The following is a 16,036-nucleotide window of genomic DNA, read 5'->3' as shown; positions in this document are numbered from 1 at the left end:
CCCGCCAAGTTATGACAATCGTTAGCTGTGGCCCGCGAGTTTTAAAAGGTTGGCCACCCGTGGACTAAAGACATGCAACACACTTAGGCTCTCTCGTTCACTTCTATGCTCCCTTGTCCCTCGTATTTGCCCCCCCCCCCCGGTCATAAAAAGAAATCGCCGCCCCTTATACCATGGGGGGGGGGGTATCCAATGGATGACATGTGAGAGAACTTATAGAATGATATGAGTTATAATATAGGGGAGTGTGTTTAAACTGCTGTGTCGTATTTTTTGTAAATGTTGCCTGTCCAGCTCTTCCTATCGTCCTCCGCGATCTTCCTCTCCGTTTTCTCCATTCAACAGGATTCAAACCCCTCCCCGCCATTTAATGGGAAGGGAATGTGAGGGGGGGGGGGTATTGTGCTTTACAGTGCTCGATCTGTGGAATTACTAGAAGAAAATGATCAAAATAGACCTGAGAAGTAACCACAATTTGAATTCGGAAGCTCTATCGCTACCAGTATGAATATAAACGGAGTGTATTATATAAGATGAAAATAAATTAGACTTCCTTATTGTGACCAAAATGGTATATGTGTGATCCCTTGGTTGTACACTTCAAGTAAACCGTTTTTAGAAATTTCTTTGCCAAAATAATTACACACTCTTTATTTTTAAGGTTGGTATTGATATTGGTATCGTAATTTATTTTCCATGTCACAATATTGAAACAATACAAAGAAAATGCATATACATAGTAAAATCAATGATTGGATTTCCCTTTAATCAAAATAAAAAATTATATGTCTATTTTTTTTTAGGGCTTTTACCCACTTACCATCATGAAACGCTGATAAAGTTTTTCTTTCCAAAGACATCAACGAATACAAAATTATCTAATTCTCTCTCACTTTCCTTTTCTGTCCAATACAGTTACATCTTAATATGGGCCTGTCATAGCGACAGTTTCTCATATCACATTCTCGATTTACCGATGACATGATTTTGGTTTAGTCTGCCAGTTTAGTTATAAGTGATTTCGAGTGATTTGATCATTCTCAGTTGAAGTATAGAAGGGAATCGTGGGAATCGTGAAAATTTCAGCTATCTGTTAAATTCTGAAAGTATGGATATAATGTGGTTGGTAGTCGGGGCTGTATTGTTTTATGGAAATAGAGGTATGTAAACATAATATTTATCTTTCTCTGAATTACCATGATAAATTAATGGTTAGGAACCTATATACTGAAAATCAAGGATTAAAGAAATATATTTGTAGGTATGTATAGGCCTATTTTAATGTTTCATTGTAAATTATTTTAATTTTGTTAATCAACTTGGTTTTCTAGAGGGGATCTGGTTTACTGATAAAACAAAATGATACGTATGAGATACATTTCACTATAATGCAGAAAAGGCAAACAAATATTAGAAATGTTTGATTTAAAAGAGTGGCAAAGAAATGCAACATTAAAATAACACGTGGCTCAATTGCGAATAATCAACAATAATATTCGTAAAACAAATACATTTATTTAGGAATTCTATAAATTGAATTGTTTTATATATTATAAAACACACATAAATCATATAGGCTTATTCAAAGTTTGCCACTATGCCATTTACATGCACCCCGATTCCGTTTCGTTTGTCACTATTTATCTCACGGGTAGATAGCTCAATTAGGCCTCCGTACTGAAGTATCAGAGCATAGAACTGTAACGATTGAATTTAGGGAAAGTAAATGCCGTGAGTCTGTATATCTCGGTTGATTTCCAAACTCGATGATCGGTCGCTTTATCGTACACAACATGGGTGACAAACTAGAGTTGATGAAATAACAGGGTTAGAATGATAAAAAAAAAATCATGCTCATGACAAATCGTCCAAGCAATGAATAACGAATAATGCAGGGTAATGTATTAATGCTACAATAAAATGAAGGGTGATTAATAATTAAAACTTTTAGTGTAAGCTGTCAATAATTTGATCATCTATATTAGAGTGGTCAAGTGTGACGTCATCAAAAAACTATTTTTTAGGGTTTTCAAATTTTAACTTCATTTTCCGAAAGAGCATACAAAAATAATTTCAAAATGTTGAAAACCAATTGAATATGTTCAGTATTGACTAAGATATGACCATCAAGTAAATAGGTTTCAATAGGAAATCACTGTTATTTTCTTCTTCCAGTGTAACTGCTGCTTCAAGGTAAAGACTTAACTCCGTTTCATTGACAATCAGCCATATAGACGAAAGACTTCATATATGGTTGATTGTCAACGAAACGGAGTTAAATCTTTCGTCAATTCTGTTTGTTACTACGGCAGGCAGCCAGTGAAAACGAATTCGTGTAATACAATTATGGAAATGCAATAGCGTTGCTTTCAACAAACAGAACTGTATTATTCCTAGCTCATTTTTCCTGATTAAGGTGTCATATGAAAGGGCAAAAATGAACTTTATTAGTAATGTGATTTTCTCTTTGAAATTCAGATACCGTCTGCCAAATGACTTTTTGGTACCCTTTGTTCAAATTGATTTAAATCACTCACACATGAAATATGCATCATATCAGTAACATCAAATGAAATAAGAGGATCTAAGATATTATGTGTCATTTGTCATTTTATAATTGTGGTTAAATTATAATAAAACATCGATAATTATCGGTTTCGTTTTTATCTGGGAATAACTGTATAAACACGAGATTAAAAAAAAAGCCTTTACAAATTGAATCTCTCCTTACAATTTATAACTCGAGATCTACTTATGTTTAGTTGTGACTTGTGAAAAGATATTTGACAGATATAGATATAAATAAAGAGCAGGATTTGTCGATTCCAAAACTGCTCAATCTCTTAATCATTGAGAGAATAAACTTGCTGACAAAATAATTAGACTCCTCAATTTCAGGCAAAATCAATGACGAGCATACACTTTAAATGCGTGTAGATCCATACCCTGTGCTAGTACATGCTTATGGGTGGTTCTATAGCTGCTGCTACAAAATTTTGGAGCTAAATCCGATCCTTTTTTTCTCTCTCAAAGTAGGAGGCGGGGCGGGGCGGGGCGGGGGGGGGGGGGAGTCAATTCGGCCTCGTACATTGACAGAACTATGGTTGATTTTCATAAGAGTGAGGGGAAAACTGATTTACACAAATTGTTATAATGTTTGAATATACATAATTAGAATATATATATAGAGAGAGAGAGAGGGAGAAGGGAGTGATTACTTTGTTAACAAGTTCAACCCACATTAGGGGACCACGTTATGGAGTCGGTATCCGCGCTAAAAAGAGTGGATTCTACTCCAAAAGAGCAAACCAAACCACAAGCCTGAAGCGGAATCCCATAGACGTAAACTTTGGAGAGGAGAGAAAAGTGGAGTGTTAGAAAGGTTTTAAAAAGATTTCCACTCCACCGCTTGTGTGGGAGAGAGAGACGGAGAGAGAGAGAGAGAGAGAGAGAGAGAGAGAGAGAGAGAGAGAGAGAGTTGAAAAAAAAGCGTAATAAAATTGCAACTTCTTCATCAATAATTTGTTTCTTTAATTCTCCATGCCATTCCATTCAGCTATAATAGCAGCTCCTCAAGTAGCTACGTTCAGCCATGGCTACACCAGCACAGAGACTGGCTCTCCGTTCATCCATTGCATCACTCCTGATATCAATGCTACCGTGGCGTCGGGGCGTTACGTGTACCCCCACAACAATAGAAGCGACCCTGCAGATGACCCTCCCCCAAGATTCATCGACCATGGCAATGGATACTACGTCACATCCCTCAACACATCCTCACATCGATCGTATGGTGTATTCTACTGTGACGTCACATTTCAAGATGGACAACGCACAGTGGTCCAGACAATCTTTGTCAGATCCGATGGTAAATATAAATATACTTATCATCTCTTCACTTTTTTTTGTTTTTTGTTTTGTTTTACTTTCCAAAGAAAGAACGTCATACATCGATAATAGAATGAAATATAAACTTGTTTAACAGTGGTGTAGCGTGGGCCGAGCCATAGACGAGCTACTGGCATCTAGAAGGGGGTGTGGGTAGGAGGGAGGGGCAGGGGATGTAATGAACCAACAATGCCATCGACTAATGGGTGGGTGTGGGAGAGGGTTTTTAATCTTTTTTTACAATTTCAATTTTCTCTTTCTTTAGTTTCTCCAAGGGTGGAAAAAAATAGAGGGGGAGGAAGTAAAGAAAGAGGAAATAAAAGTGTAAAAAAACAGATGATAAAACGCTCTCCCATCCATTGTTGGTCCAGAGATCGAATGGGCGTCAATCCATCATCTGGATGGCGGGCGCGGGAGGGGGGGGGGGGGGGTCGGGGGAGGGTGGTGCTAGCTTGGAATAGGCCTGTATTAATCTAACAATATTACCTTTATAAACCACATCTCCTGTATCTATAGTTCGTTTCAGGCCATGCAACTGACTTTTCACTAAGTCCTGCACTTCATATATAATAGTGTTTGTCGACCTACGATTTACAGCATTAATTCAATTTTTAAAATGTTTTACATTTTTGCTGATCTTTTCATTTCCAGCTAAGTTTGTTCCAACAACAGGCAGGTTTACCAAAACAGTCAACAAGGGCGACGTGAACGTTACCGTGGATTTCACCGAGGTTACTCCGAGTGATGCAGTACAGATCTGGAGGTTTCATGGTACAATGGCGGACCCCTCGAAGACTCTTTTCTCTTCCGCTTCTACTGATCGACAAACGACAGTGTACATCATCCCAGGAGAAGTAGATACTCCCAACGCTGGTGTCTATGAGCTTCACTCGGAAGGCGAAAGGGAGCTGGCACGCGGGGGATTGCTGAGACTCATTGTCAGAGGTACAGTCTAGAACAGCATCGATCTTGGGCTTTTAATGTCTCGATCTTGGTCTCGCCGCCGTAACATAATGTTGAATGAATGTATTGAGTTTTTCTCGTAGTCTTGGTTGATTTGGCTACAACACGAGACCAACAACACCGGTCTCGCAGGGCTTCTGAAAAATTATCCGAGGGTTCACGAGACTTATATTGTCAATCTCAAGAATCATTTTATAAAAACATAGAGTTGTGGTTACTTCGTTTCAGGGCGCCTTCTTAACTACAGAAAAATATGAGAAATCTGACTTTTTACAACATTTACCAACACTGTGTTGCTAACTTCGAATTTGAGTATGGGTTTTTGGCGTAGCTCGGTTTTGGTGGCATGTGCCCCTCGAATGACGTGAAAAGGGGAGATAGAGGAGAGAGAGAGAGAGAGAGAGAGATATATAGAGGGTGGGAGAGAGAAAGGGAGGGAGGGAGAGAGAGAGAGGGAGAGATAGAGAGAGAGAGAGAGAGAGAGAGAGAGAGGGGGGGGGGGCAGGGGGACTGGGGGACTGGGGGAGGGGGCAAGAGGAAGAGGAGAAAGGAACGTGAAAAATCAGATGACAGAACACCTACTATCTAATCAATTTACATTCCAACCACTTAGTATAATAATAATAAATATAATAACGTTTTATTTACCCAGGGTAGCCACCTCAGTTATGAAACTGCTCTTCCAGCGGGCCCTGCATAACATAATATGTTATTACTACCCTTCTCCAATCTATTATGCTGAGCGCCTAGCTAGAAGGCAGAAGGTCCCATTGTTATAAGTCTTTGGTATGACTCGGCCGGGGTTCGAACCCACGACCTCCCGTTCATGAGGCGGGCGCTCTAACCAATGAGCCACCATGCCCGGTGCCCCTAGCCCCAATATTATTATGCAATTACATTTTCCTCGATCTCAAAACAAAATATTCAAAGAAAAAAACCTGAAAAAATCAACGCTACTGCTACTGGGCAATAGCAATCTCATTCCATTAATAATACGAGAATAACGGGAGAATGATTGAAATTTGTCATCTAAATTTGAAAACAACTCATACTGTCATTGCTTGTATTTCAGCCTGTCCTGCTGGTCGCTATAACGCATCTAGTGGATGTGTGCTTACATGCCCATCGTGCTATAATGGAGGGGTCTGCCATGGTGAAACAGGGACATGTATCTGTGGCCTAGGATACCGGGGAGATAACTGTCAAATTTTTGTTGGTAAGATCAGGGGGGTGTTTCACAAAGACTACGATCGACTTTAAGTTGGACCTAACTATGGCAGGCCGTTCATGCCACTGTTTGCTGTCACCATTTACTGGCACTGGTTTATCAAGGGACGCACACATCATGGTCACAATTTACATTTTTTGATAATTATTATTAAGAAAGGAAAACATATTTATTTGAAAATCATAATGGTGAGAGCAAACATCGGCATGAACAGCCTGATTAATTAGAGTCGATCTTAGTCTTTGTGAAACTTTCCTCAGGTTTGGTATTTTGCGTTACATTGGGTCCATGCTCTTTGTAGATTTTTGTGTGAATTCGGTATATCAAAGATATATGGAATGCTTTAATATTCGAAGCATAGCTGTTTCTATACTGGCTCCCGGTGCGCCTCGTGGTCATAGCAGGATGCAACGTCCCCTTGAGCCAATAGAAACAGCGATGCTTCTCATAGCAGTTAATATATCAATACTATGCTTCAATGAATGTGACATTTACCAAAATGCATCATTTTATATTGTCAAGATCGACAAATTCATGTGGCTTAGGGGGGGGGGGGGGAGAAGAATTATTTAAGACACGTGATAGTAACAGGCACTGTGGAATGGCAGGTGAAATGTTGCTATTGAGTTCTAAATTTATAACTGATGTAATTTATCCAAACGTGCTAAAAGTAATTATTTAATATCTAGGCTGCGGTGAAAACATCACTGAAATTTGCCCCTGGTTTCATCGGGGATTCCAATTCTGCACACTTGATCCCTATGGATGTTCATGTTTACCAGGATACGAAGGATTGGACTGTTTAACAGGTATGTCGCATTAAAGATACTATGTCCCTTTTGCAGCCAAAATCATATTCTGTAGAACTTTGCAGGAATTATAAATATGTCATGTATGTCTAATTAATGAAATTTATATGTTAGCAGTGTCCTAATATTCAAATTATGCAAGGAAACCCGTTAACTTGCTAGACTTCACTGTCAGACACTACTGAGTGGTAATAATAACATCCATAAAATGAGCTGTAAAGGGTACATGAGCATTTGTCTGCATCAATAACCCACTTCTTGTAATTGCCAGAATTAAACTGATTGAATCTTTGCGCAGCATAAAACGTACGACCATTCGGTACAATGGTCTGAAAATCAGACTATTACTTACTGGCTCTATAGCTCCTAAGTCGATTCGACAACTAATAGTCGTTATTTTCCCACTTAAAGACATTTTCGAGCCCCCCTTTTTTAGGGAAGTTCTAAATTAGAATTATCTTTCAAATGCCTTTGAAATTTGGGGCTAGCTGTACCGAGACATGTCACTGTGTGTCAGGAGAGTGTAACTTGTTCACGGGAGTCTGTACGCGAGATTCTACCGAGTGTAAACCATATCCATGATTTGACAAATATTATTCTACCTTAAAACAGAGTGTAACCGGGGTCAGTTTGGTGCTAGCTGTACCGAGACATGTCACTGTGTGTCAGGAGAGTGTAACCGGTTCACTGGAGTCTGCACGGGAGATTCTACCGAGTGTGAACGAGGTAGGACAGGGGTAAACTGCCAAGGTAAGACCTGAAGAAAATTATTTGTATATTTTATATAAAGTTATGCTGAATTTTTTTTAATGTCTTGTCAAGCAGTTATATTATGAAAGAAACGATTTCAAAGTAATTGTGAAAGGTTTTGTGCAAGGTTCTGGAGTCATCAAAGTGATAAGAAATTAACTAAATTTTGCTAAGATTCATTTTGTATGGCACACAGAAACTTGTTTATGGAACTACACAAACACATTTGCAATGACAGTTTTCTTTCAGAATGTTTCTCGTTATATTTCCAATTAGACGGAAATTATTTTTCAGGGAACGTTTCTTTAATGATATATTCTCACAAAGAATGAGAGAGCTCAGTCACCTTAAAATATCATTACCTTAACCATAACTCAACCTTATGTATGTGCTAAAGTATAGTTTTGGCTTAAAGAAGTACGAAATCTACTTATTTATCTCCTGTTTTTGAAAGAACAAAAAAAAGCAAATAAATCAACCCTTTGCTATAAAAGAACTACTCAAATGTATTCCCTTTATTTCCAATTTTCAGTAAAATCAGACAAGAAACCGAAGAAAGTTATGAATCTTTGAAAGAATTGATGAGTTATATAAAAACAGGAGATTTTATTGAGTAATAGCCCAAATTAATCAAAATACTTTCGCCACATTAAAAGACATCAGAATCTGCTGGAATATTTATTGAAAGGAAAAGTAGAAGGTACCAGGCTAAGAGGGGAATCCAAGAATTAACTGGGAGGGGATGACACTGCAAGAGTGCACAAGGATGGCAGAAAACAGAGATGTGTGGACAAAATATGTTGCAATCAGCCTCCGAACTGGAAGAAGATACCTTGCTCGATTTCATAACTAAGGATCAACATTCCTCATAACTACTCTATAGCAGACGGTATTGTCAACACATTTAAGCTTAAAACTCATGAACAGGAAACAACTAAATAAAAACCTTTGCGGTCAAAGTTGCATCACTCATGACGATTCTTTTTTCTTCTTTCGTTGTGATTGGCATCTTTGCGTAACCAAGAATGTTTTCTTCAAAGGCGCTAATTTGCTTGCGTTTTCACTTTCTAAATCTTGGACGGAAATGTTAATCTTCTATATATGGTAGCACATCGTTCGTATATAGGACCCTAAATGGTTGCATCTAGATTTAAAAAATGCGAAAGTCAATGAGTCATTGAATAATCAAATCGTTATGCTTCTTTATACAGTGCGTCCCAGAAAAATCGAAACCGAGAATTATCGATGTCACATGACACATAAATGACACATTATTTGTAAAGCTTAGATCCTCCTCTTTCATTTGATGCCACTCATAATATGCATATTTTACGCATGAGTGATTAAAAACAATTTGAAGAAAGGGAACCAAAAAGCCCTATGGTGAACGGTATCTGAATTTCAAAGAGAAAATCACATTTCTTTCATATGACAACTCAATCAGGAAAAATGAGCCAGGAATAACAAAGTTCTGTTTGTTTAAAGCAATGCTTGCTTTCCTTGATTTTATTAAACGAATTCGTTTTCATTGGCTGCCTGCCCTAACAACAAACTTAGAAGACGAAAGACTTCATGCATAGCTGATCGTCAACGGAACGGAGTTATGTCTTTGATTATTGCATTACCATATAACCCTTATAATTGCCCTTGTACCTTTTACATGTTTAGAATTAATTTGTATGTACTTTTAAATTTTAATGTTCTTTGAACTTGATTTAAGAGCAATATGTTGAGTAAACTATTTAATATTAACCATTGTGAATAGTAATAAAAATAACAGTATTGATATAAATTATTGTTATCATAATATTGATACTAAAATAGTAAAAATAATGATAATGATAATAACAATAAGATATAAGAATACTACAATAGTAGTATGGTGTAGTGGTGTAGTCAATGAGTGCTAACTGGCACTGCTCGTAAGAAAATAATTTCTGTTATTTTTACTTAATCTTTGTCATTATGATCTTATTGCTTTAATTATGACATGTTATAACCTATTTTGTTTCCTGTAATTTTGATGTTTGCTTTTTTCTATTGTACAAAACCTGTAATTCGGCTAACTACTACTACTACTACTACTACAACTCTGTTTGTTGCTATGGCAGGCATCCAGCTTTGTATGACAATGTTGTTTTGCTTCGTTTGTTTATTTTCTTTTTTTTAATCCGCTTTGAATCGTATGAAAAGGCGCTTTATAAATGAAATGTTATAAATGAAATGTTATTAATTAAATGTAATTTTAGCTTATGCCATTAAATAATTAAAAATTTGACCTATTTTTCAGAAAGCACATAGATTTGACCTAATTAAACCGCCATATTTGACACGAAATATAGATTTTAAACAATACATATCTTAAGATGATTATAACCGGCTTGAACATGGAAATTTACATAAAAAGCCTAAACCAAAAGCATGCTTATGATGACTATTTCATGCATTCTGTCCAATTTTTTTCTCCAGAATGCCACATTGGAAGATATGGACCAAACTGTGATCGTGAGTATAGCCTCGTTTGTAAAAGAATGGATCGAAGAGTTTAGTCTTTAATATCCATTGGGAAATCTAGCATATAGGTTTACGCCAGTAAACGTCTTCTCATTTGAAGCCAGACCCCCCCCCCCAACTTCAAATCAAAAGACAGATAAGTAATCCAAAATTGTTTTGTTTCCCAATAAATTTTAGCTGATTGGACACATAATAAATAAACTAAAGATAAACCTATCTGTAGAGGCGAATCAAGCAAAATAGTGCCTTGATCATAGCATGCCTGGTAAATGATCTAATAAATGTTTGCAAACAATGCAACTGAATCTGTCTTTTATTCAGGTATTCACAATGATGTGTATGCGACTGTGTGTGCGCGCGTGTGTGTGAGAGTTTCTGGCCCGGAATACCCGACAACCCACCCATCTCGGATGGTCGGTGACAGCAAAATATAGCTTTTATGTCATGGTTATATACCATAAACATGAATTCATCCCTCATGATGTCCACACACGCACACACACACACATTCACACACACGCGCGCGCGCGCGCACTCTAATCACTCACCCACATTGACCCACTCACACATCAGCACACGCACACAACAAAGACGCACGACGATTCCAAGTCCCCGTTTGTATATAGTTTCATTTGTATGTACTTACTTCTTGCTGCAGTGTTTACCTTGGTGTATGACAACGCCAACAAGGGGGAGTTCGCCGAGTTTTACTGCACCCTCGAAGGTGTAAATTTCATCTCTACAGCTCAACCAGTTTTCAAGCTCTACGGAAAATTCGATAACGAAAGTTTCAACGAGATAAACATCACATCCAGTGAAAAAGGCATCGACAACCAAAATCAAGAAGTTAGATTTTTGGTCAATAATGTGGTTGGAGGGATATTTTACTGTACTCTCTCTGATGTCAACAACTTCAGGACTGAGGATCTAGTAGCCGATGGTCCATTAAGTGAGTGAAATATTATCTTTTGGTGGTAAAAGGAATCTCCTTCACAAATCACCTTCATAGTAAAGCCATACATTCGCTCGGATTCCGGGTAGATTGTTACTTTTTTAAATTGATTTGCCAAACTTTCCGTGTCTACAAAAAGCTCTGTCCATGCATATTGTCTGCCGTTTTCATCCGTTTCCTGCATTTTGATCTTTGCAGTTTACATCAATATACATGAATACTAGAAATCCAGTTACTCATCAAATTATGTAATGAATTATCAACCTAAAGTTTGGTAATTTTCAACAAGTGTTTTATTATGCAGGGTATACATTTACACTATTCCCAACCCTTAAATCGATTTTTAAAATTAATTTGTCAATCTAGTTGAGCTTGGAGTGAGGTTACATGTATATACATAACTATTATATACATGTATATATATCTTTATATATTTTTGTTTAATTCTCAAATAATGCTCATTCCGTGACAACATAGGTCATTTTGGCAGAAATAGGGCCTAGGATGTCGTTTAGAAGGAATGTCTATTTGTCTTCCGCTACAAAAATGATTTGAATGTAAATCAAGTTTATTAGCATCTGTGAATGTACAAATTAACAGTTCTTGAACTTGCCAGACTTTTCCCAGACTAGACTTCCACAGATCTGAAGTGCTAAGTAAATTTTTGTTAGGTTAAATGTACGTTTATGATTGTGAAATTGATTTATTTGACCGAAGTTCCACCCGAGATTCCAAGTCCACCTGTTGTGAGTGGATCGACCAATGACTCCGTAACGCTGATATGGAACGTCTGGGATGCTACAACAGATATTGGTGATCCTCCTCTAGAGAGGTACCGTGTGTTCCACAGGCTGGTCAGCTCACCATCACATGACCTTCAGGAATTGGTCAAGACTGACCTCCTAGCACCATCTGAAACAGTGGCTGGTCTAAATCCAGACACGAACTACGTGTTTGGTGTAGCAGCAGTGAGACCTGGACCGGGAGGCCAAGGGGCCAGACTGGACGTTCGTGGAAGAACGAAGTGTACTCGTAAGTTTCCGTGGTTAGTCTAGCCTAAGCGTGACAATCATTGTTAAGACGAGATGTTTATTCAACCTTCATATTAACCACTCATAACATGGACCCTGATACTGACGCTGATAAACAAACTTTCATTAAATTCAAAAGAAATTTCATTTCCAGTTAAGAGGTTGCATTGTGAAGAAAAAAAGGAAATGGGAAAGATTTATTATGTAGTACCTATGAATATGTGTATACTGTCATAACTGTGAGGTTTCGGAATCATCAAAATGGTAGGAAATATACCCATTCTTGCTGGAAGTCATGTGAACTGCACACATAATGTGTATATGGGACTACACACGCACGAATGTTGATGAATGTTTTGTCCAAACTTTCGCAGCTATATCTCATAACATTACGAAAATGAGGAATATTTAAAAAACAATCCCTTCTAGGGGATATTTGTTTTAAGGTGATCTTACAAACTAACAACAAAAGAACAAGAGAACTCATAAATTTTCTTTGCTAGAATTCAGCCTTATGTTTAAATGGCTCTGATTTCAGTAATTTCAATAGTATTTTAAGATTCATAGACTTTTGTTTTTAAGATTGATCTAAGCGCTCATGTTTTATTCATAAGCGCTTAGATCAATCTTGAAATCAAAGGTGAGGGGATAAACATATCGGCCCGAATTCACAAAGGAGGTTTGTCGACAAACCTTGGTTTTCGTACGTCATATGACGCGTTTTACGCGTTTTTTACAAACCTGGTTTGTAAAGAACAAAAGGAGGTTTGGCGAAACAAAAGGAGGTTTGAGCTCAAACCTTGGTCTGTGCTCAAACTTTGCTTTGTGAATTCGGGCCATAAAGTACACGAACAAATCATTCACGGACCATGACTCTTTTCACTTTGTTCATTTTAACAGCACCCTCCGGTATTCCAGTGTCATTCACAACTTCTTCGTCCAAGATTCCCGGAACAATACTAGTCACTTGGCAGGTGAGAACATAATTATGAACATCCCCTACCCTCAACAAAAATAAAATAAAATTAGAATGAGAAAAAAAGGAAAAGGAAACATGAACAGAAGATGAAAGGGTATGTCCCACCAAGTAATAAAGGTATCCCCTTGTTACCGACGCCTCTTTTGAATCTGGACAGTTGCCACTTTAAGAAATGTTTAAGTGAAACAAATATATATATATATATATAGTATTTGTATGCTTGTATTATCGTGTTACCAAAACGCCTGTACCAAACTAATTTACAGCCGTCGATACTATCAAATCAGTATTGTAAATGTATTTTTGTGTTTCGATGTGTATACCATACAAAGAAATGAATTAATTTGAAATATAAATCTTAAAGTATTACCGGGCAACATGCTACCTCTGCAAAAATGAATAAACAAATTAGTTCTTCAAAACGTTAGTTCTTCTTTTGTTTTGTTTCTCCGTTTACCGTCATTGACTGTAGAATCCGCCAACTGCCGACGCCAATTGTCGAGGTGGGTTCACAGGTGTCAGAATACACTGGGAAGCCGTTGGATCTACTTCAATCCCCGAGGGTAAAGTTGATGTCCATCTGAACGCATATAGTGGGTATTACTTGACTTCACTGGACGCGAATACCAAGTATGTTTTATCCGCTGCAATGCTAAACCGCGATGGAGAGGGCCGGAGGAGTGAGCAGTCTGAGGCTGTACTTTTTGAAGAAAGTAAATCCATATTTGTTTTCTGTTTTTGTTTGTATTTCAAGTTTTCATTTAATGGTGGGAATGATTGTAGAGAGAATAACGTTCATAACTACCGCCACAATCATCACCATTACAACCATCATAACCACAACTTCATTACCATAGTCTCCCATTAAATATTCGTTCCTGCTCCTAAGTCCAATCATTCAAAACTTATTTGGTTTCTTTGTGATTGTTTTTTGACAAGGCGTTGTGTGGAGCTGTGTGAGATGTGAACGAGGTTGTGTACTGTATGAACCAGGCCTGGTTCATGTGGTGCACAGCTTTTTGAATAACTTTACACAGCTTAACACACGAAATTTACAGTGTATGCGCTTGGAGAGCAAAATAAGTATTCTATTTTGTTTACTAATGTAAAGCGCTTTGAGCATGTTTATGTAAAGGCGCTACATTAATATCAATATGTACGTATGCATGTATCATCATCATCATCGTTATCCTTATAATCCTCAGGCTCTTTAGTCTGAAACCTTATTTATCTGAAGGTCCATTATCAATTTCCTCAATAAACTTATCAATAATAAGTCTGATTCGGATGATATTAATTAATATTGATGTGTGGCATGATTAATCTTGTTAGGGATGTTATTTGGATCTGCAAAGACCGAATCAATACCCAAATCCCAACTGTTTCATTCAAACATAAGCCGTTGGCGCAAGTTGACTGTTGCACCCTCTTAATGTCTCCTGGTCATCAAAACGTGAACACATACCACACAAAAATTATACCAAATGATTCGGGATGAAGCACTCTTTCATAAGATGTATAATAGTTTATTGTTCATAGATTATTTTTAAAATAATTAGCAATTTTCTACTAGGTGTAAACTTTGTCTGACTCACACTGTATAGTACCATTTTCCTCCTCATCTACGGTTTGATCCAAGCTCAGGTGATGAACATGTCTTCATGGAATCATCACTTTTACTTAAAACTGTAATGTTGTTGGTGACGTATGCATGGGACAAAAATACCTTGCCCGTATAGTTCCCGAATAAATAAGACCTTCACATAAACAAAAAACCCGATTGCAGATGCCATGATCTGCTGATAAAGATTGGAACCATTTTAATCACCTTCCAGACATTCCAGAGGCAAAGCAGTACTCACTGGGTACTGTTCTATCAGCTAGCATCATCCCTTCAATCATAGCTCCCCTTTGTGCCATCTTCATTTTGATCTTCCTTTTTCGAAAGTAAGAAACAATTTACTTTTATCAATTTACCAATTTGATTTTTTTTCTTCTATACTTTTACCTTTTATCGATTCAAAGAAATAAAAGTGATTACTTCGCTTTAATGCTTTCATCATAACAATTGCTTGGGATTCGAAAATAAGTATTCATGCAAAACTATGTGTAACTCGCTACTAAGCCATTCCGGACTTTGTTATTTCTGTGATTATTTTTGTGGGGGGGGGGGGGGGGAGGGTAATCACTTGTTTATACTAATGATAATATTGGAATGATATTGACAGCGTACCAGTCTCAAATTTTAATGAACTGTGATGTCACATGTCAAATATTGTTTTGTGTAATCTTACAGACGTTTATGTAAAGTAGGATCCTCTGAACAAGAAGAGCATGAGATGGCCACCGTACGAAGTACCACACCAACCGATCCTCCAGGAACGGATGCATACATGGAACTGGAACTCTATGAACGAGTATCCGACGATGGAACCGGTTACCAAGAACTTGATCTGAAAGCGGGTCATTCGAAAAACCGTACCCATGATTCGACAGATTATCTTAATGTTCCGAAGGGTCCGATCGGTAGGAAAAATTTCTTAGCTCGGAATAAGGCGTCTGCCGATAGCCAGACATGCCAGAAGTGCAATAACTCTAAAGAAAATGCTACAAATTAGCGTCCGTCCTGTCTTTCTGGCACCCCCAAAAACGAAGTGTAAATTATTTAGAGATATATTCACATGACCAAAACTAAATGAACTGAATTACCATAATTTTTTATTTTTTTATTTAGCAGCTAAGTTTCCATTGATACATATATATATACACACATGGCATTATCTGTTACATGTATTAGAATAACAGATCCATATAATTTGAAAATACATAACATCACAAAGGTAAACGTTTAAAGGTTGAAAATAGCATATGCTACTTTGCTAATCGCAAAGTGAACATGCACGTGCATTTATAATATTCCCA

The 16,036-nt window shown here is 37.4% G+C and overlaps 1 protein-coding gene across 1 annotated transcript; it reads left to right on the top strand.

Annotated features, from left to right (window-relative positions):
- The first annotated feature begins 3,540 nt into the window (after window positions 1-3,540).
- Window positions 3,541-15,982, top strand: LOC115920688 (tyrosine-protein kinase receptor Tie-1-like). Its single transcript, XM_030977112.1, has 10 exons — window positions 3,541-3,868; window positions 4,540-4,833; window positions 7,501-7,638; window positions 10,108-10,143; window positions 10,811-11,101; window positions 11,822-12,136; window positions 13,036-13,109; window positions 13,587-13,827; window positions 14,950-15,061; window positions 15,411-15,982. Exons 1-10 carry the CDS (start codon window positions 3,541-3,543, stop codon window positions 15,730-15,732), a joined length of 2,151 nt encoding a protein of 716 aa, XP_030832972.1. The 3' UTR covers window positions 15,733-15,982.
- The last annotated feature ends 54 nt before the right edge of the window (window positions 15,983-16,036 follow it).

Source organism: Strongylocentrotus purpuratus, unplaced genomic scaffold (genome assembly GCF_000002235.5).
Source record: "Strongylocentrotus purpuratus isolate Spur 01 unplaced genomic scaffold, Spur_5.0 spur5_scaffold_9, whole genome shotgun sequence".
Lineage (NCBI taxonomy): Eukaryota > Metazoa > Echinodermata > Echinoidea > Camarodonta > Strongylocentrotidae > Strongylocentrotus > Strongylocentrotus purpuratus.
Note: the sequence above shows the minus strand (reverse complement) of the source record. Positions and strands in the feature narration are given on the sequence as shown.